Source organism: Globicephala melas, chromosome 14 (genome assembly GCF_963455315.2).
Source record: "Globicephala melas chromosome 14, mGloMel1.2, whole genome shotgun sequence".
Taxonomy (NCBI): Eukaryota; Metazoa; Chordata; class Mammalia; order Artiodactyla; family Delphinidae; genus Globicephala; species Globicephala melas.
The window spans coordinates 1988660-2011973 of record NC_083327.1 but is presented as its reverse complement, the minus strand read 5'-3'; the positions used below and the strand labels follow the sequence as shown (position 1 = coordinate 2011973).

Here is a 23314-nt window from a genome sequence, read left to right as displayed (position 1 = left end):
GTACGTGGGCCTCTCACTGTTGTGGCCTCTCCCACTGCAGAGCACAGGCTCCGGACGTGCAGGCTCAGCGGCCATGGCTCACGGGCCCAGCCACTCCGCGGCATGTGGAATATTCCTGGACCGGGGCATGAACCCATGTCCCCTGCATCAGCAGGCAGGCTCTCAACCACTGCGCCACCAGGGAAGCCCCAATATTCCAAAATTTTAAGTGTAAAAATATAGGACTTTTATATGCATTCAAAGTTAATTTGTTAGCATCTTAAAATAGACAAAATATTTAAAAAGTGTGCTTCTATACACTAGCTACAAAGTATTAGAAGAGAAATTAAGAAAACAATCCCATTTACAATAGAATCAAAAAGAATAATATACTTAGGAATAAATTTAACCAAGTTGATGAAAGATCTGTACACTGAAAACTGTAAAATGCTGATGCAAGAAATTGAAGACATACAAAAAAAATGGAAAGATATTCCCTGTTTATGGATTGGAAGAATTGGTGTTGCTAAAATGTTCATATTACCCAAAGCAATCTACAGTTTATATGCAACACTTATCAAAATGCCCAAGGCATTTTTCAGAGAAATAGAACAAATAATCCTAATATCCATATGGAACCACAAAAGACCCCAAATAGCCAAAGCAATCTTGAGAAGAGAGAACAAAGCTGGAAGCATCACACTTCCTGATTTCAAACTATATTACAAAGGTATAGTAATCAAAACAGTATGGTATTGACATAAAAACTGGCACATAGACCAATAGAACAGAATAGAAAGCCAAGAAATAAATCCACACAAATATATTCAATTAATTTTTGGCAAAGAAGCCAAGAATATACAATGCAGAAAGGATAGTCTCTTCAATAAATGGGGTTGGAAAAAGTGGATAGCCATAGGCAAAATAATGATGCTGGACCCCTATTTTACACGATCACAACAATCAACTCAAAATGGATTAAAGATTTGAACATAAGACCTAAAACTGTAAAACTCCTGGAAGACATAATGGGTAAGCTCCTTGATGTTGGTCTTGACAATCATTTTTTTAAAATTTTTGACACAAAGGCAACAAAAGCAAAAATAAATAAATGGGATGACATCAAACTAAAATGCTTCTGCACAACAAAGGAAACCATCAGCGAAATGAAAAGGCAACCTATAGAATGGGAGAATGTGTTTGTAAACCACATATTGGATAAAGGATTAATATCCAAAATATATAAGAAACTCATATAATGCAACAGCAAAAAAAAAGAAACCCAATAACTCAATTAAATATGGGCAAAAAATGTGTTAGGCATTTCTCCAAAGAAGCCGTACAAATGGCTAACAGGTATATTAAAATGTGCTCAACATCACTAATCATCACAGAAATGCAAGCCAAAACTACAATGAGCTATTGCCTCACACCTGTTAGTATGTCTATTATCAAAAAGAGAAGATAACAAATGCAGCAAGGATGTAGAGACAAGGGAACCCTTGTGCACTGTTGGTGGGAATGTAAACCGGTACAGCCACTTTGGAAAACAGTATGGAAGTTTTTCAAGAACTTCAAATAGAACTACCATATGATCCAGCAATCGAAATCTGGGTAAATATTCAAAGGAAATGAAACTGTTATTTGAAGAGATATCTGCACTCCCATGTTTGTTGCAGCATTAGGCACAATAGGCAAGGTATGAAAACAATGTTAAGTGTCCATGAATAGATGATTGGATAAAGAAAATATGGTGTCCATATATAGAGTGGACTAATATTCAGTCTTAAAAAGAGAAGGAAATCCTGTCATTTGTGACAACACTGATGAAACTGGAGGACATTTGGCTAAGTGAAATAAGTCAGACTGAAAGACAGATGTACATGATATCACTTATATGTGGATTCTAAAAAAATTTCAATTAAAAAGTTGAGCTCATAGAAACAGAGAGTAGAATGGTGGTTGCCAGAGCCCTGGAGGGTTAGGGTCTGGGGGGAGGGGAGTGGGAAAAATAGGGAGAGGCTGAAAAATGGTACAAACTTTCAGTTATAAGTTGAATAAGTTCTAGGAATCTAATATATAACATGGTGAATATAATTGATAATTCTGTACTGTATAATTAAAATTTGTAAAAGAAACACTTGTGTTTCACTAACTCCACCCCCAACAAAAAGTTAATATGTAAGGTGATGGATATGTGAATTACTCCATAGTGTTAATAAACTCCATAACTTTGAATCTTTTCAAAATGCTTATGTATATCAAATCATCACACTGTACACTTTAAATATATTACAGAGTTTTTTGATCAATTATACCTCAATAAAGCTGAAAAAATATATACCTGTTAATACTGATGAAAAAAGATTGTAAATGGAATAAAAACTCAGATATTATAGATGCTTTTTTTCAGAGGGACATAAATCAATAGTGAATTGTCTGTTCTAATTATATAATCAAACCCAAGATTCCTTTGAAAGTTAATGAGACACAATTAATCATTACCCAAAGACAGCAGAGTTAAACTTGGGCTATGCCAGGCAAATGGGGTTGTATGTGGATACTAAGGGTCAGTGAAATCCTGGTATTATTCACATAACACATAATTTAATAAAGTCTAATAAAGTTTATTTTTTTCTGAAAAATTCACAATGAAACATTTGAAAAGTATTTCTGGTGATAAAAGTTAAACATCTATTACTAGAAATAAATATTTCTGTTTTTAGAGGAAGGGAATACCAGATAAGCTTGCATATCGGTTTCTTAAAAATATTTAAACAAAAATATAATTTTAATAAGATTTCTAGTCTTAACACTAATAATCAAATTTGATTCTCTATTTCATAATTTAGGCCTGCACATCCATCCCTTGTATGAATGAAGGCTTCTGTCGGAAGGCAGCCCATGGCTTTACTTGCATTTGCCCAAATGGTACATATTGTGAAGTAAATGTTAGCAGTTGTACTGAGCATGATCTGAATGTGGTCCTCTGCCTTAACGGAGGGATATGTGTTGATGGACCTGGACACACTTTTTATTGCAGGTCAGTATTTATTTATCCACAAACAACTACATATGTATTTATGAAAACTTGTAAACATCCCTCTAATAATGCACTCTGAAATGCATAAACGAAGTTTTAAGTAAGTTTTTGTCTTTAGAAATGTAATCCCAAATTTGAAATCAATTCTAAAAAAAACATTGCTTGTATATTTTACCAAATACCATGTATTCATATCAACCCCAAGTCAAACTCCCAAATTTAATCAACCCTTATTTTGTAACTTTCATATCTCCTCTCTTTCCCAGAATTGGGTTCTTATTCCCTTTCTTAAATATTACACCATATGAATGATTTACAAATAGTTCATATTTATAGCATGTTTCTTAACCAGAGATTCATTTACCTTCTAAGATCTTAACAATTATAATTTTTTTTATTTTAGATATATAAAAACAAATTAATCTGTCACTGTATTTTTAAACCAATTATTATTTAAGGTATCTTTTTAAAATTCCTAGGAGATGAATTTTCATTATCTTTGTCATTTATGATTATGTAATATATATAATTGGTTGGTCATTTGAGAATTTAGTCATTATCTTTTCAATTTGTAAAATATTAATTGAACCCAGGTATGTAAAATCACCCTCACTTTACCTCTTTTCTTCTGTCAGTCTGATTTGTGAGAAGTTGAGGTTAAGTTAAAAACTGTGAGCAACTGTGTCTCTGTCAAAATATCTTAAATTACTGAAAGGTTGACTATGTGTATTTTGCAACGTAATTATTCAATAGTAAAGTTTATTATTATTTCTATATTTTATCAGTTATTTCTCTTTAAATTATTAATATAATCTGCCTTATATTCAATACTGCCACTTCCATATTTTTTTGTTCAATATCTACGCTGTGTTCTTGGCCTTTTATTTATTTTAAACCCTGCTGTATCATTTTATTTGGGCTGTATTTCTAACAAGGCACACATAGATGTTAATTTCACATAAACCTAAGATTATTATCTTTCTTTTAGCATATGCACACAGTATTTATTACTATGACACAGGTTTTCTTTGTTACATATTGCCTGATGTGCCATTTTCATTACTAATGTGTGTGCGCATGTGTGTGTGTGCGTTACCTCGTATTTTGTATTTTTGAGCTTGGATTTTGCTTATTTTACTCTGGCGGTTTATAAAGTATAGAAAGTAAACATATTTCTAATATCAAGGCTAATTTCAAATAATGAAATTATACAAATGATCACGTTGCCACAGCAAGCTCCCTCCAGGTTATAACCTAATCAGCACCTGGATTAAGCCAGCAACAATACATTGACCATTTATCCTCAGTAAATATAATGTTACAAATCAAGATTCCATTCATGGAAACCCATTATGGTAAATGGAAAAATTAGAAATAAGTGAACCTAAAGCTAAAAATGTATGTTTTTACAGCATGAGTAGTATTTGTTAAATCAAGCTCTATAAAAGCTACTCTATCATTGTTCCTTTGGGGGGATATTATCCATGGCTAGTTAAGCTGACTTGTTTAAGGTGTGAAGCTGACAGAATTTGGAATGAAGACACTTGCCTCTTCTCCTGGGCATCTCCCAGGGGCAAGTGTCAGCATTCATTATTGCTACACTGTTATTCAAATACATTTAAAAGAGTCATCTGTTTTCAAAATTTTCACTGCTGATTCAAGCTGCGTGTAATCCCCTGAAAGTCTGTGAAAGGTAAGTGCCTGGGAGGTGCAGATTCTAGGGGACTTGCACAGTGACTGGGTGGAGCCATCAGAGGTGGTTTCAGGTTAGCACAGTCTTCAGACAGTCTCTTTACAAAAGAAAACTCATACACTATGGGAAGGAGAGTTTTGAATGTTAAGTCATCAGATTTGTATGTGGGTTAAGAATTAGCTTTTGATATAGTTATTTAAACCATAATAAAATAATGATTTTTTTTACTTTAATAATATATCAAATTTATTGTTTTTATCCCTATTTTGCATTCTTCAAGTTGAATTTAAAGAATCTTACTCTTAAAAATGTGATCAACTATATATATTTTTTTGTCTTCTCTGTGCTCATTTTCCTTCAACGTTTATATAAATCAGAGTTAACGTCTTGGTTCTCACTGCTGGTTTATTTGTTAATCAGCTCACAAAATTTTGTTTGATTTTAATTGGGAAAATAGTTATCCAAACCTATAAATTTTCACTTTAAGAATATTTATCATGAAGTCTTTTTTTGTTTTGTTTTGTTTTTGTTTTTGATTTTTTTTTGTGGTACACGGACCTCTCACTGCTGTGGCCTCTCCCGTTGTGGAGCACAGGTTCCGGATGCTCAGGCTCAGCGGCCATGGCTCACGGGCCCAGCCGCTCCATGGCATGTGGGGTCTTCCCGGACTGGGGCACCAACCCGTGTCCCCTGCATCGGCAGGTGGACTCTCAACCACTGCGCCACCAGGGAAGCCCGTGAAGTCTTTTTTTGATGTAAAGTTCCTTATTAAAATATTTCAGCCCTCAATGATCTGTAGAATATTCTATACGATTGGTTCCCTAGTGATTTTAGGAGAACAAATTTTCTTCCAATTGAAATCCATGTTTGTAATTACATCTGAAAAAAAGAGTGTATTACCATTTCAAATTTCCTGGAAAATCTGAAAATGTCGACCTAAAATATCTTGTGATTTTGGCTTCACATATGAATTAGAACTTGATGAAGTTCACACTTCTTAGAGCTTATGTTGACTGAGGATTATGCATTTGATGCTTTATTTTGCTTTCATCTCTATCACTGCAGAAAATACAGCAGAGAATGGCCTACTTTCAAGAATATTATGTTTTATGAATGTAATTGATTCATTTCCTTCTTGGAAACTGACATGGTTTTTAACTTCTTTAATTAAAAAAGATTTGTGAAATATTTATCCCAATGACTGGCAAGTTGAGAACTTACAATTTAATCCCTTTCCCTTTTATCTTTGATGTTTAAGCATTTAATTGGAATATGCCATGTCATATATTTTTCATTTATTCATGTCTGGAAAGTTTTCTTGTATTATTCCTCTATTATTCTTTTGTGCATTAATACTGGTTCACTAATTCTTCTTCAGGTACTAATATTGGTTACATATTGCAAATCACAAATTTAAAACTGGTTTTCATGCATCTCACTCTTTTTTGTATCCTTTTTAAAAATTTCTGTTCAATTCTAATATTTACTTCTCAACCTCTTATCTGTCTTTCTGAATTTTTTTCTTATGAGAATATTATTTATTTTCTTCTACTTTTCAGTGCATGTGAACTCTTAAATAGGTATTTTATTTCATTGTAAATGTAATGCCCACTTAACAAACCATATTATTATTTTCTGTTTATAAAGTAATTTATTTCAAGTGTTCAATTTTTCAGTCATCATTACAGAATTTTTTAAGTTGATTCAGAGTCTCAGTTACTAACATTTATATGGCTACTTTATTGCTGTTATCCAGATGTCTTGTAAGACCACTTTCATATCCCAACTATAGTGGCCAGATTCTTCTTCCTTGAATCACTCCTGTGTCTACCAGACAGTTGTAAGTGAGAGGCCTGACCAGTTAAGGCCTGGAGAGGAAGCTCTGAGCAGAGGTGCACCTGAGGGAGCCTATTCCACTACATGTGCCATGGCTGCTTAGACCTAGGGTGAAATTGCTGAGCATGAAGTGTGCATTTAAACATCTCCACGTTACTATTCTGATTTTAATTATTGGGCTTCTCCAGATCCAAGGTGTGTTAGATTTCTAGTGTGTTCATCACTGATTTTTCTCATGAAGACATTCGATTATTTTAGATTATTTTGTAATTGCAACAATGATGTATAATGAGTAGCTAGTATTAATTCATCTTCCTGAAGTAGTATAGTAGTTAAATTCTGAAAGGCATAGACAGTCTTTCAATAGAAAATAAGAGAATGAAGAAAGAAAAAGGATTACTTAAACCTGAAGACAGTAAAATGAATAAGCCAGTGATATATAGTTAGTTTCCTCATTACTGTGAACAAATAATATAGGTGATAGTGCTTTGAATACTGACATAAGTAAGTTAACCATTTCAAGCAAAATAAGTTAACATTAGTTTTAGATAAACCATTACTGGGCTGTTACGTGCATAGTAATATTAAATGTTCAAGTAAATTCTATATCCATACTTCGGAGATCATTTCTGGAGAAATGAAAGGGCATTTCAAACATCAAAACTTATTTTTACTAATATACGTGTTAGGCAGTTCAGACTCTTCAGTGAGTAAATTTATATTGCCCAATGAAGAGATATCAAATTAACAACATGAATGTTTAAAATACAGAGAAAAACGTGATTGACAACTGATGACATTTTTAAAAATTTTTGCAATTCACACACTATATTTGTTATCTAAAATAAATGAAAATATATTTTTGTTCAGAAAATACAATATCTTAAGATTGCATTTCTAGTCTTAAATGCAAATGGATGTTTCTTATTTACTCATTGAATTTTAGGGCTGAAGAAGATTATAGAGATAGATGAAGACACAAAGGCCTGAGGTTTATATTCTATCAACTGCCTACAGTCACGATTACTGGGAAAGTACATACTAGAATCCAATGCATTACTCTTTTATTTTTATTAAAGTACTTTTTAATTTAAAATAAAAAATATAAAAGATACAGTAAAAATATATGGTAAAAAAAAGAAGAAACATACATAGTCAGATATCATTACTATTCTCTAGATGCAGTTAGACATCTGTTTTGTACTTTACATCCTGGTGCAAAGTTTAAAGACATTAATGACTTTGTTCAGTTTAATAATAGCTACTTTCAGAAGTCCATAAGTATTATTAACCATGTGTAACAGTTTAATAGCATTTTAATGTGTTCAAGTTTTATTAAAACATAAAAACTATGTTGAAATTACACTAAAATACAGATTAGAATCACACAGCAGGGGACTATAGAAAGAAGTAAAGACAATATACATAACTTATTTCTCTGGCACCATGTATATTGTAAAGAATACAGCAAATAATTTATAGCAAAGCACTTAGATACAAAGGTACTTAGTTTTGTTTTTTAATATGTGAAATCCTATTGCAAGCATTTTTTCCCTTGGAGTTCTCTGCCTCTGGCATTGTAGAGCCCCCTCCATCCTACATGACTTCCCACCCTCTAGCTGCAAATGTCCCTTTACTCTGATGCTTTTTTCAAATCCAACTCTCCTTGGTCATAACCTCCTTATTCTTGAAGTACTTCACATTCTTTCCCTTCTCATTCACCTAAGCATCATTACACTTTCTTCCATGAAGTGAGCATAATTAATTCATATCAATACTGACTGTATTATGTTAAAAGGTTGGTAAACAATGTTTAATTCCTCACATTAGTATCTTTCCTTTTACAAAAAAATCAATAACATCAGTAAAAACTAGTGAATTATTAATTATAGGACCTCAGCAACCATAACGTACTGTTAAGTGAAACATCTGAGATAAGTAAGACTTCCTGAATCCACTTGTATTATCCTTGAGGAAGGATATTTGATACTTCTCTATATGCTTGGATAGAAAAAATCAGGGTTGAAAGCTCAGAGATGGTAGGTAACTTGCGAAGGTTACAGGGTAAGGGTATTTATGCAACAATAACCCTTTTTCAACAATCATCAATCACATTTGCTGCAAGTTAATTTGATTTATAACTTGGAATGAAATATCTGTATTTTAACAGCCACAGTTAGATGATTTTCCAGTACATAGATATTATGTTTTCAAAAATATTAGCTGAACCATGTAATACTTTAAATTTAAACTGTTTTTAATTATCTCACTCCAAAAAAATAAACCTTTGATCAAGAATCAAAAAATAAATTAATAAGAAAAATCCATTTATGAGAAAAATAAGTTACATTATTTTGCCTTATCAAATATTGCAAGGGATAGGATAATAAGCAGGACCGACTTTCCTTAGGAAGCCTACTGTATGGACATTATATTTGATATTTTAGCACATGGCTTAAGAACGTGAAGAGACTCAGTTTTTTAAATTTGATGGTTTTGATTGCTATACATGAAATGCTTTAATACAATATAATTTTACATTAAATATATATTTCATTAATCAAATTAGTAGATGTTTTGCTATATTAAAATGTAGGATATATTTTCTTAACATTTATTTTCAATTTTATTTCACAAAATAAAATTGACTCCTTTTGATGACCCTGTAAACAATCACAACACTTATAATAACCACTAAATATTTTTCTCTGCCTGTGCTTATAGACAATCACCGGAATTTCTAATTTCCTTGGGATATTTGTTATATTATACATTAAACAATTTTTCTCCAAATGAAGTGAACTGCTAAGTCTTTAACACTTCATTACAGTTTTTCCAAACATTATTAATAAATCACCCTAAAATATAAATTTACTAAATATACATCATAATAAAACATTAAAGTAGAATTACATTAAAATTTACATAACCTTTGTAATTGAATTTAAACATAATGCATTGCATTTTCTTCTCTGTTTAGTGTTATGATATATACTTTTCTTTGTCATTCCACAGGTAAATAAGTAAAACTCTATTATTAAACTTTGAGCGTTTGTATTGTAGTTTACCTTTCAAAGTTTCTGGCAATAATACATAATCATATCATTACTTTTTAAAAGATAAATCTAGGTTATTTTAAACACAAAGCAATGTCAAACACACCAAATGTGATGGTAGAAATCCAAAGAAAACTGAAGTTTTTGTGTTAGAAAATTTAAATTAGTGACAGAGAAGGCATGTTTATTCCATATGAGAGTTATGATTCTATAAAATGCACATAGAGTTTGCTCTATTTCATCAAGATTTAAATATGTGAATTTTTATTCCACTTGGAGACACAATTAACATCACTTTAGTTTATTAATATCTGTATAAAATAAGATCACTCTCATTTAATCTAATAAGTACTAAATCTGGTAAGTATTAAAGAATATTAATAGTCTATTGTCATAAAATTATGAACTTTGGTGACTGTTATATTTTGCAGGCAAATATTCAGTTAATTAAAAAAATAATATTAGAACTGGGGAAAACATGAATTTTATTGTAAACCTAATTATTATATAATTTAATTCAACAAGTATTTCTCGGAAAACCACTTGTACAAAACAATATCATTGAAGTTGGAATCTCAAAGTTTAAAAATCATAGCTTAATTTATATTTCCTTAAAGAAATTCCTATAAGTTATAAAGACTGTTGCAGAAGTTAGTATGTACGTGATAAGTTTTTGTAGGATGATTGTGCCATTTCAAACTTGAAAATTAGTTTTAATCTCAAATCACAGATGTGTAAATTCTTTGTGCATCTTTAAATATCTTTGAGAATATGCACCAGAATAGATAAATACAGCGATATAACCAGATCTCTTTCCTTAACATGAAGTAGAAATAGTCTTAAATTGGTTAACGTCTATAAAGTATATATATATATATGTATATATATATGTATATATGTATATATATACATATATATATATATATGTAGTCACTTGACATGACTATGAAGTTCAAAAGAGCTGAAGAGGAGCATATACGTATCAGAACATAGTAATGTGAGATTCAGTATTTCTTGGAACCAGAAGAAAAGAGGAAGGGAAAATTAGACAATTTAACTGTATTAGAGAGATTTATGACACTAATAATTCCTCATTGATGATGGTCAGTTGGACCTTATGCCCAGAAAGTTAATGAATTTTATGCTTTTCTGCAGGAGGTAATATGAGAAAAATAGAAGAAAAAAAACCAAACCAAAAAAAAGAAAAAGGAAAAAAATGTTCACCATTTAAATTGTGGTTAAAAAGAGGGAATTGTTGGGCTTCCCTGGTGGCGCAGTAGTTGAGAGTCCGCCTGCCGATGTGGGGAACACAGGTTCATACCCTGGTCCGGGAAGATCCCACATGCCGCGGAGCGGATGGGCCCGTGAGCCATGGCCACTGAGCCTGCGCGTCCAGAGCCTGTGCTCCACAATGGGAGAGGCCACAGCAGTGAGAGGCCTGCGTACCGCAAAAAAAAAAAAGGAATTGTTATATACCACTCTTCTTATTTACTTATTTATTTATCTATGGAGTATAGTTGATTTACAATGTTGTGTTAGTTTTCGGTGTACAGCAAAGTGAATCTGTTATACAAATACATATATCCATTCTTTTTTAGATCCTTTTCCCATATAGGCCATTACAGAGTATTGAGTACAATGTCCTATGCTATACAGTAGGTCCTTTTTATTTACTTATTATATATATAGTAGTGTGTATATGTCAATCCCAGTCTCCCATTTATCCTTCCCCCCCTCCCAATGGTAACCGTAAGATTGTTTTCTACATCTGTAACTCTATTTCTGTTTTGTAAATAAGTTCATTTGTATCTTTTTTTTTAGATTCCACATATAAGCGATATCATAGAATATTTGTCCTTCTCTGTCTGACTTACTTCACTCAGTATGACAATCTCTAGGTCCATCCTGGTTGCTACAAATGGCATTATTTTATTTTATTTTTTTATGGCTGAGTAATATTCCATTGTACACGTGCCACATCTTCTTTATTCATTCCATGTCAATGGACATTTAGGCTGCTTCCATGTCTTCACTATTGCAAATAGTGCTGCAATAAACATTGGGATGCATGTATCTTTTCGAATTATGGCTTTCTCCAGACATATGTCCAGGAGTGGAATTGCTGGATCACATGGTAGTTGTATTATTACTTTTATAAGAAACCTCTGTACTGTTCTCCATAGTGTCTGTACCAATTTACATTTCCACCAACAGCATAGGAGAGTTCCCTTTTCTCCATACCCTCTCCAGCATTTATAGTTTATAAGTTTTTTGATGATGGCATTCTGACAGTTGTGAGGTGATATCTCATAGTTTTGATTTACATTTCTCTAATAATTAGTGAAAAACATATTTTCATGTGCTTTTTGGCCATCTGTATGTCTTCTTTGGAGAAATGTCTACTTAGGTCTTCCACCCATTTTTTGATTGGGTGGTTTGTTTTTTTGTTATTGAGCTGCATGAGCTGTTTATATATTTTGAAAATTAACCCTTTGTTGTTTCCTTTGGTTGCAAATATTTTCTCCCATTCTGTGGGTTGTCTTTTTTGTTTATGGTGTCCTTTGCTGTACAAAAGCTTTTGAGTTTAATTAGGTCCTATTTGTTTATTTCTGTTTTTATTTTCACTACTCTAGGAGGTGGATCAGAAAAGATCTTACTCTGATTAGTGGCAGAGAGTGTTCTCCCTATGTTTTCTTCTAAGAGTTTTATAGTACCCAACCTTACTTTTAGGTCTTTAATCCACTTTGAGTTTACTTTTGTGTATGGTGTTAGGGAGTATTTTAGTATCTCTTTTACATGTAGCTGTCCAGTTTTCCTAGCACCACTTATTGAAGAGATTGTCTTTTCTCCATTGTATATTCTTGCCTCCTTTGTCAGATTAGTTGACCATAGGTACGTGAGTATTTCTCTGGACTGTCTATCTTGTTCCATTGATCTATGTTTCTGTTTTTGTGCTGGTACCATACTGTTTTGATGACTGTAGCTTTGTAGTATAGTCCGAAGTCAGGCAGCCTGATTACTCCAGCTCCATTTTTCTTTCTCAAGATTGCTTTGGCTATTCAGGGTCTTTTGTGTTTCCATACAAATTGTAAATTTTTGTTCTAATTCTGTGAAAAATGCCATTGGTAATTTGATAGGGATTGTATTGAATCTGTAGATTGCTTTGGGTAGTATACTCATTTTGATAATGTTGATTCTTCCAATTCAAGAACGTGGTATATCTCTCCATCTGTTTGTGTCATCTTTGATTTATTTCATCAATATCATATAGTTTTCTGAGTACAGGTCTTTGTCTCCTTAGGTAGATTTATTCCTAGGTATTTTATTCTTTTTGATGTGATCATAAATTGGTTTGTTTCCTTAATTTCTCTTTCTGATCTTTTCCTCTGAATGTATAGGAATGCAAGAGATTTTTCTGTATTAATTTTGTATCCTGCATGTTTACCAAATTCACTGATAAGCTCTAGTAGTTTCTGGTAGCATCTTTAGGATTTTCCATGTATAGTATCATGTCATCTGCAAACGGTGACAGTTTTACTTCTTTTTTCCAATTTAGATTCCTTTTATTTCTTTATCTTATCTAATTGCTGTGACTAGGACTTCCAAAACTATGTTAAATAAAAGTGGTGAGTATGGACATACTTGTCTTATTCTGATCTTAGAGGAAATGTTTTCAGTTTTTCACTGTTGAGAATGACATTTGCTGTGGGTTTGTCATATATAGCCCTTATCACGTTGGGGTAGGTTTCCTCTATGCCCACCTTCTGGAGAGTTTTTAATCATAAATGGGTATTGAATTTTGTCAAAAGCTTTTTCTGCATCTATTAAGATAATCATATGTTTTTTATTCTTCAGTTTGTTAATGTGGTGTATCACATTGATTGATTTGTGTATATTAAAGAATCCTTTCATCCCTTGGATAAATCCCACTTGATCATGGTGTATGATCCCTCTAATGTGTTGTTTGATTATCTTTGCTAGTATTTGTTGAGAATTTTTGAATCTATGTACATCAGTGATACTGGCCTGTAACTTTCATTTTTTGTGATATCTTTACCTGGTTTTGGTATCAGGGTGATGGTGGCCTCATAGAATGAGCTTGGGAGTGTTTCTTCTTCTGAAATTTTTGGAAGAGTTTCAGAAGGATAGGTGTTACCTCTTCTTTAAATGTTTAATGGAATTTGCCTGTGAAGCCATCTGGTCCTGGACTTTGTTTGATGGAAGTTTTAAAATTTCAATTTCAGTACTTGAGATGGGCTTGTTCACATTTTCTATTTCTTACTGGTTCAGTCTTAGAATGTTTACCTTTCTAAGAATTTGTCCATTTTTTCTAGTTTGTCCATTTAATTGGCATATACTTGCTTGTAGTAGTCTTTTATCACCTTTGAAGTTCTGTGGTGTCAGTTGCAACTTCTCCTTTTTCATTTCTAATTTTATTGATTTGAGTCCTCTCTCTTTTGTTCCTGATAAGACTGGGTAAAGTTTTATCAATTTTGTTTATCTTCTCAAAGAAGCATCTTTTAGTTTCATTGATCTTTGTTATTGTTTTCTTCTTCTCTATTTCATTTATTTCTGCTCTGATATTTATGATTTCTTTCCTTCTATTAACTTTGGGTTTTATTTGTTTTTCTCTCTCTAGTTGCTTTAGATGTAAAGTTAGGTTGTTTATTTGAGATTTTTCTTGTTTCCTGAGGTAAGATTGTATTACTATAAGCATCCCTCTTAGAACTGGTTTTGCTTCAACCCCAAGGTTTTGGATCATGGTGTTTTCATTTTCATTTGTTTCAAGGTATTTTTTGATTTCCTCTTTGATTTCTTCAGTGATCTATTGGTTATTTAGTAACATATTGTTTATCTTCAACGTGTTTGTGTTTTTTACTTTTTTTTTTTTCCTGTAATTAATTTGTAGTCTCATAGCATCATGGTCAGAAAAGATGCTTGGTATGATTTAAATTTTCTTAAATTTACTGAGGCTCAGGCTTCCCTGGTGGCGCAGTGGTTGAGAGTCCATCTGCCGATGCAGGGGACACGGGTTCGTGCCCCAGTCCTGGAAGATACCACATGCCACAGAGTGGCTGGGCCCGTGAGCCATGGCTGCTAAGCCTGCGCATCCGGAACCTGTGCTCTGCAACAGGAGAGGGCACAACATCCAGAGGCCCACATACCGCAAAAAAAATAAATTAATTAAAAAAATTACTGAGGCTTGATTCTTGACCCAAGATGTCATCTACCCTAGAGAATGTTCCATGTGTACTTGAGAAGAAAGTATATTCTCTTGCTCTTGAATGGAATATCCTATAAATATCACTGAAGTCTATCTGGTCTAATGTGTCATTTAAGGCTTGTATTTCCTTATTTATTTTCTGTTTGGATGATCTGTCTTTTGGTGTAATTGTGGTGTTGAAATCCCCCGCTATTATTGTGTTGGTGTTGATTTCCCCTTTTATGGCTGTTAGCATTCGCCTTATATATTGAGGTGCACCTATGTTGTGGGCATATATATTTACAACTATTATATCTTTTTCTTGGATTGATCCCTTGATCATTATGTACTGTCCTTCCTTGTCTCTTGTAACAGTCTTTATTTAAAAGTTTATTTTGTCTGATATGTGTTTCCATTTGCATGTAATACCTGTATCCATCCCCTCACTCTCAGTCTCTATGTGTCCCTAGATTTGAAGTGGGTCTCTTGTAGACAGCATATACAGATCTTGTTTTTATATCCATTCAGCCAGTCTGTGTCTTTTGACTGGATCATTTAATCCATTTTCATTTAAGGTAATTATTGACATGCATGTTCCTATTACCATTTTCTTAGTTGTTTTGGGTTTGTTCTTGTAGATCTTTTTTATTACCTTCTTCCTTTGTTCTTTTCTCTTGTCATTTGATAACTATCTTTGATGTTATGTTTCGGCTGCTTCTTCTTTTTTGTGTGTGTATCTATTGTAGTTTTTTGGTTTGCTGTTCCCATGAGGTTTTGACATAGCAATCTGTATGTGTACAATTTGTTTTAAGTTGCTGGCTTCTTTCCCTACCTAGAGAGGTTTCTTTACCATTTATTATAAAGCTGGTTTGGTGGTGCTAAATTCTCTTAGCTTTTGCTTGTCTGTAAAGCTTTTGATTTCTCTGTCAAATCTGAATTAGAGCCTTTCTTGGTCGAGTATTCTGGGGTGTAGGTTTTCCCTTTCATCACTTGAAATATATTGTGTCACTCCCTTCTGGCCTGCAGAGTTTCTGATGAAAAATCAGCTGACAACCTTATGGGTATTCCCTTGTATATTACGTGTTGATTTTCCCTTGTTGCTTCTAATATATTTTCTTTGTATTTAATTTTTGTTAGTTTGACTAATATGTGTCTCAACATGTTCCTTCTGGGGTTCATCCTGTATGGGATGATCTGAGCTTCCTTGACTTGAGTGAGTGTTTCCTTTCTCATGTTAGGGAAGTTTCTGGCTATAATATCTTCAAATATTTTCTAAGGCCCTTTCTCTTTCTCTTCTCTGTCTGGGACCCTTATAATGCAAATGTTGGTGCATTTAATGTTGTCCCAGAATTCTGAGACTGTCCTCATTTCTTTTCATCCCATTTTCTTTATTCTGTTCTGAGGCAGTGGTTTACATTACTCTGTCTTCCAGCTCAGCTATGCAATCCTTTGCCTCATTTATTCTGCTATTGATTCCTTTTAATATATTTTTCATTTCAATTACTGTATTGTTCATCTCTCTCTGCCTCTCTTTGCTTTTTTTGTTGTTGTTGTTTTCGTTGTTCTTTAAATCTTCTAGCTCCTGGTTGATCATTTCGTGTATCTTCTCAATCCATGCCTCTATTCTTTTTCCAAGATTTTGGATCATCTTTACTATAATTACTCTGAATTCTTTTTCGGGTAGATTGCCTATCTCCTCTTCATTTATTTGATCTTGTGGGTTTTTGTCTTGTTTCTTCATTTGCAACATATTTCTCTGTCATCTCATTTCATCTAGTGTTCTGTGTTTGTGGTCTCATTTCTGCAGGCTCCAAGATCATAGTTCCCCTTGCTTCTGGTCTCTGTCCCCTGGTATGTGAGGTTGGTCCAGGGGCTTGTGTAGGCTTCCTGGTGGGAGGGACTGGTGCCTGCCCTCTGGTGGGTGGAGCTGGGTCTTGTCCCTCTGATGGGCAGGGCCATGTCAAATGCTGTTTTGTGGTAATTAAGAGCTCAGTATGACTTTAGGTAGCCTGTCTGCTTTTGGATGTGGCTGTGTTCCTGTCTTGCTTGTTGTTTGGCATGAGGTATTCAAGCACTGGAGCCTGTAAGCTGTTGAGTGCATCCAGGTCTGGGTGCCGAATTAGGGGCATCTTGGAGAGCTTATGCCAATCAATATTCTCTGGGGCCTCAGCCACCCGTGTCCTTTCCCCCACAGTGAAAGGGAACTGTGGGGGAACTTCCATAGCCCCAGTTCCCATGGAAGTGTTGCTTTGTGCTGAGTCCCAATAAACGTGAGGTCTTGTGTGCACCCCCCAAGAGTGGAGTCTCAGTTTCCCCCAATCCTGTGGAGCTCCTGCACTCAGGTCCCGCTGGCCCTCAAATTAAATGCTCTGGTGGTTCTTCCTCTTGTTGTCTGACCCTCAGACTGTCTTGGAGGGCTCTTTTTATGTGGGAATGTCCCTGTGTGGTCCCTGTGTGTTAATATTTTTTGATGCAAGGCCTGTTTTAGAGAGGTCTGCCACCTCTTTCCTCAATGCATGCTGGCCATTATCCTCTTGATTGGAGGTATGACTGATGTTGTGGTGACCTTAGCCTGTCCTGGATATTGAGTGGAGCCTCCCCTTTGCTCTGTGGTTGTCACTGCCCTGTCAGGGGTGGGGTTTGCTCCCTAGCTGTTGGAGTAGAGGTCCCCAGATCTGTTTCTGATCTGCAGTGTGAGGTAGGCAGGAGTGGAGCACTCCCACTGTTAGAGAAGCCACTGAGTTGTCCTCCTCTGGAGCTGTTCACCTGTGAGTGTGCTCTGTTGTGTCACTTTTCACCTGCTGTGCTGGCCCACAAATTACAATGTTGTTGGCACTGCTCTCAGCTCCACCTTAACTGTGGGCATGCCAGCAATTGGCCCTGGTGTCTCTCACATGTTGTTTTCACCAGACCACCAGCACAGATCCACCAAAATGAGGTCCCAGGGCTACAGTAATCGTGTCCCTGAACACTCTATGGGAGCTATAGAGGCAGCTCAGATTCTGACCTGGTTCAGTCCCCACCTGTGTGTGTCAACCAAGTCCACAACTGCTACAGCTAGACCTATCTCAGCTGTGAGAATACTCATCCATTCAGATGTTCTATAGGCGCTGAATTTACAAAGCCAGCAGTAGGGGTGTGAATCCGAAGAGAGATTTCAGTTCTTCTGCCTTAGTGACACAGCCCCTGTGGCTCAGCTGTGGTTTCAAGCCCACCTCTGAATGTGTTCCTTCCACCAGTATCTGCTCCTGAGGCTGTCCCAGAGCACCTGTCCCCACCCAGGCAGGTGGGGGTGGAGGTAGTGACAGGTGGGGCATGCGGGCCTGCCTGGTGAAGCCTGGCTGGTAAAGCCACAGGAGGCTTTGACAGGAGCAGCCTGTGAGCCTGCTGGGGCTGGAGCAGCCAGAAGAGGCTTTGGCAGGGAGGGGATGGTAAGCCTGCTCAGGTGGGCACCCCTCCTAGTGCCCACAGAGGCAAGGGCTGGTGCATGGGGAAAGGGGCTGCAATGGTGGTCCTGCTCATTGCATGCCATTGAACAATGGCACCCTGCTTCTATGGTGTCTTGGGCTCCTTCCACACATTTTCCCAGTTATGGAGCTCCATACTGCTGTCCCTTCAGGCTGTCTCTTCATAGCCAACAGCTGTTCCCTCCTTGAGTCTGCTCTCCAAATCCCACATTCCAGCACCCAACCCCCTCCGCACCAGGAGACACATGACTCAGGCTGTGGTGCATAGAGCTGTGTCATGGACAATCTGCATGGGTCTTACTCTGTCCTGCTTGCCATTGACCATTTGCTGCTTCCCCTTCCAATCCCTCTCTGTCCCAGCTGATCTTACCACTAGGCAGGGGGCTTTCCTGAGTGTGGGAACCTCTTCTTTTCTTTAGGTCTCCCCCAGGGGTGCAGGTCCCAGCCCATTTCCTCTTTTCTCTTTTTCTTTCTTTCATCCTACCCAGTTACATGGGGAGTTTTCTTGTCCTTTTAGGTATCCAAGGTCCTCTGCTAGTGTTCAGCTGGTGCTCTCTGAGAACTGTTCCATTTGTAGATATATTCCTAATGTATTAGTGAGGAGAGGCGAACTCCATGTCCTCATATTCTGCCCTTGACTCCTATCACTCTTTTAATTTACTTAACAAATAAAGCATGAAATTAAGTAAAATGTTGATGATCACTTTTACTAGCTTTGAGTATAGTCTGAAGTCTTTGAGTGTGATACCTCCAGATTTGCTCTTTTTTCTGAAGATTGCTTTGGCAATCTGTGTTTCCATATGAATTTTAGGATTATTTGTTTTAGTTCTGTGAAAAACATCATAGGTATTTTGATGGGGGTTGCATTAAATTTGTAGATTGCTTTGAGTAGAATGGCCATTTGAACAATATTAATCCCTCCAATCCAAGAGCATGAGATATCTTTCCATTTCTTTTGTGTCATCTTCAATTTATTTCATCAATGAAGAAAACAGTATTTTTTTTTAAGTTTTTGAATTGCAAGAGAGACGCTTCATTTTGTTGTTATGTTTTGTTTTTGTTTTAAAGGGATGTCCTTTTGTGGGAGCAACCCTATACAATCTGTGTGTGCCCAGCTGTTTTTTTGAGAGAGTTGAATCTGATGTGAGCACAAGTCATGCCTTCCTCCAGGCTGTGCTGGCAGCTATCATCTAGTTAGGTGGTGGGGCTGGAGATGGAGGGGCTAGAGCCAGAGACAGGGGTGAGCCAAGGTTTCTCCCTGCTCAGTAGCCTTCAATGCCCTGTCAGAGATGGAGTCTGAACCCATGGTGCTAGAGCAAACCCCAGAGATTCAGGTCTGAGCTAGCTCAGTGCCCTTTAACTGCAGGCTCTTCCTCTCATCACAGCCAGCAACCTCAGCCCGGAGGGGAGCAGTGCTGGAGCAACAGGAGCTGGTGTGGGGATTCAGCAAGGGTCAAGGCACAGGCTGTGGCCGTCTGGTGACCGTGAGATATCCACTCTGCATCTGAATCTCCACCTGTGTAATTGCCAATAATGCTGCCCCCACCCTGCTCAGATGCTGCTTAATATTTGAGCCACCACAGCATCTCAAGGGCAAGACTTTTTCCTCAGTCATGGCTGCCCTCACTCTGGTGTGGAGTGGTGAATGGAGGAAAACAGTGCTGGGGTGTTGAAGCTTGACTCAGGCTGGGGTGCACAAGATGGTCACTGGAAATGAGTCAGCCAGCCCTTGTTTTCAATCTGTCCTGTGCACCCTGCTTCAGGGGCAAGCAAGTGTTTATGCTCCTCACGAGGGGAGTCCAGGCTTCCCACAGTCCTCTTGTTAGTCTCAGTGGTTCTCGAACAAGCCAAGGGAGCTTGTCTTCCCTGTGTCAGACCCCAGGGCTGCGGCACCCAATCACTCACTCACCAAGGAGGGTCTCTACCCACGTAGTCTCCTTTTTCCTCTGAGCCTCCCCCCAGGGCCATAGATCCCAACCTGGTTTGCTTCTCTTCCCTTCCTACCTGATTTGTGTGTACATTTTTGCAGCCATGGTTGTACAGGAGTCCTTCTCCCAGTTTCCAGTTAGTTTTCAATGAGAATTGTTTCACATGTAGAAATATTTTTGATGTGTTTGTGGGGGGAAGTGAGTTCAGCACCGTCTCACACCACCATCTTGATTTACGTGGAACTAATGCTTACAAAGTTAATCTTTAGTAATACTGAACAAGTTATTCCAAGTAGAATAATTTTTCTAGGAGAATAATTTAAAATATTTTAATTGATAAATATCAAATGGCTATGCAAAACATGCCCATTATTTAATGACTTGGATAAATAACAACAAAGGTATTGAAATAAATTATGTATACCTGAATAATTCAGCCAAATAACTTTGGTGAGTCAGTCTATTCTCAGCATCTTTTCACAGCTGACTAGATGCATACATACAGACAATCTGTCTACATGTAGAAAACTGGCACATAACTGATCCTTACCAGGGAGCTCACTGTGGTAGTGTTAAAAAGTAATTTAATTACATGTTTCAATTTTGAAATAATAGTTAAGATCACTCAGTATGAAAATGATAAAATGTGAATGATGATGTAGCAATTAAAATGAATTTTATAAATTAAGCTAATATAAAATTAAGTTTCTCTTCTTGTTTTTGTTATCATGGCAGGTGGTTAGCCATCTTACAGGATGCAGGAAGGATATGCCCCATCTGATAAGAAACTGTTACCCAAGGCAAGAGCAAGGGCTATGATGCCAGAGTTACTCTCAGAGCCCATAGTGCTTGACCATTTATGCAACTGAGAACAAGTCAGGACGTCTCTCTGAAGCTTAGCTTCTTCATTTATTAAATAGGTTAGAAAATGACTACCTAATCAGACTGTGGCAAGGACTTTGTGAGATAAAGATAATTTATATGGAAGACCTCTATTCAACAACTAGTTAAGAGAAGTAGGGTATGTTTCTTCCTACTCCTTCTACTTTATGCAGCTCCCTTTCCCAACGTGTGTTGTAAAAACAGTTGTTAGAAAAAATGTAGTTATAAAATAATTAGAATAAAAATAATGTATCACGCTGACTCTTGTAGATATTCATTGCAGTCTTTGATGTAATTCTAGATATATCTACTAGTCTTTGCATTTTCAACAAAAATAATTTTAATATATATAAACAAGAAATTAAAATAAAGAATTACTATGGCTAAATTGCTATAGAATATTCCATTAATCCACAATTGTAAGCCAGATATGCAGCCATTTCAGCAGCTCTTTCTTTTTAAAGTTCATATGTAAAAAATAATATTAAAATATATGTAAGTCACTTGGTCTTGAGACATTTCACTCCTTTCATGAAGGATATGCTTTGAATGAAAAACACATTTTTAGTGCATATAATTTAACAATTCCTCTTAAATGATGTGGTTTTTAATTTGTTTGGGTTATCAGCAGAGAGAATAAGAGTTTAACACTTCTTTTTTTTCAAAAGTATATTGTGTTGAATTATTTATAATGCTTACTGTTTTTCCTGTGTGAAATACAACTGTATGGAAATATGCAATTATTCAATCCCTTCTACTAATTACTGATCCTAAAATCATTATGTTTTTATATATTTTAATATTTTCTGAAAGTAGTGCCCTTCTAAAAGTATGGGTGCATTTCCCAGAGCTTTAAAGTTATAACATTTGAAGTAGATTTTTTAATAGTTTGCTCAGATGATAAGGAATCACAGAAATAGTGATTTTGAACAGCACTGAGCTCACTGTGTGTCTCTGTAATAGCAGACTAATCTGACTTTTGCAGTTGCTGAAATTAAGTGTTCTAAGTTTAGATCATTTTCTTTATTGTTTTTAAAAACATAACCCATTTTTAAAGGTAGTTTTTTGAATTTGAGCTATAATTCATTGATAAATTGTGTTGAATAGAAAGGAAAAATTACAGCAACATTGTTTCTAAATGATTTAAGTGAAAAAGACAGGAGAACTTTTAATGTTCTAAAGATGTAACACCAACTACTTGACATTACATTTTCTTCAATTAATACACAAATATTTTACCTAATTATATAACTGTACTAATGCAAAAAATAAAAATTGGTCAGGAATCTAAAGGATTAAATAAGGGGGAAAGGTTAAACTTTGAAATAAAGTAAATACAATGTTTGCTTTGGAAAAATGCAGAATAGACAGTCCAGTTATACTTTACAGTATACTTGCACAGATATTTGAGTAATGAAATAAAATTAAAGCTGGAAATGTATCCTTTTGGCTCTTATAATATTTTGGTTTGCTGCAACAGTTTATAAGAGTTTTTGGAAAGTTCCATCTCTTTCACAGAAAAAGCTAGTGTCAGAATTTGATCTCTGCCCACCTGATTGGATAGAATTAAACTTTAATGCCACACTCTGCAGTCTAGGTTGATAGTACTTTCCCATCAAAGACATTGGACAGTGAAGAGAGAAGAAAGTGCTCATACTTTTATTGTCAGTGGAATTACTACATCTCCACAGGTCAGGGCATCAACACCTTACAGCATACTTTAGTCCTTTAGCAATACATTTGTAGACCAACTTATAGAGCTGAAAAATCATCTTGCCTTCCAATTTTAAAAGCATGATTTTGATTTTTCCTTTTCCTTAAAATTTGTCCCAGCTTCTTCCAAATATGTTAGCTCTGGTAGAAATATAAACCTGAAAATTAAAAATTTTAAGATTATTTTAAAAGTAGTTTAAACTGAAATATCATTGTGTGTGTGTGTATGTGTGTGACAGACAGAATGAGAATGAGAGAAGAGAAAGTTACTAATATCTCCCAATTCTTAAGAAATAAAAGGCATTCACTTAATATATATTGATTATATGTATTCAGAAAAAAAAAGAAATGTATTGCATCATATATGATGCATTCTACATAAATATGTTTTTTTAACATCATTAATGGAGTATAATTGCCTTACAATGGTGTGTTAGTTTCTGCTGTATAACAAAGTGAATCAGCTATACATATACATACATCCCCATATCTCCTCCTACTTGCATCTCCCTCC

At 35.4% G+C, this 23314-nt stretch overlaps 1 protein-coding gene across 1 annotated transcript in view; it reads left to right on the top strand.

The window, feature by feature from the left end:
- The window catches only part of EYS (eyes shut homolog), a 1661361-nt gene that overhangs the window by 600620 nt on the left and 1037427 nt on the right, over positions 1-23314 (top strand). The window contains exon 20 of the mRNA XM_060283543.1: positions 2832-3022. Within this exon, the coding sequence (XP_060139526.1) occupies positions 2832-3022 (191 nt within the window). The remainder of the gene's footprint in view (positions 1-2831; positions 3023-23314) is intronic.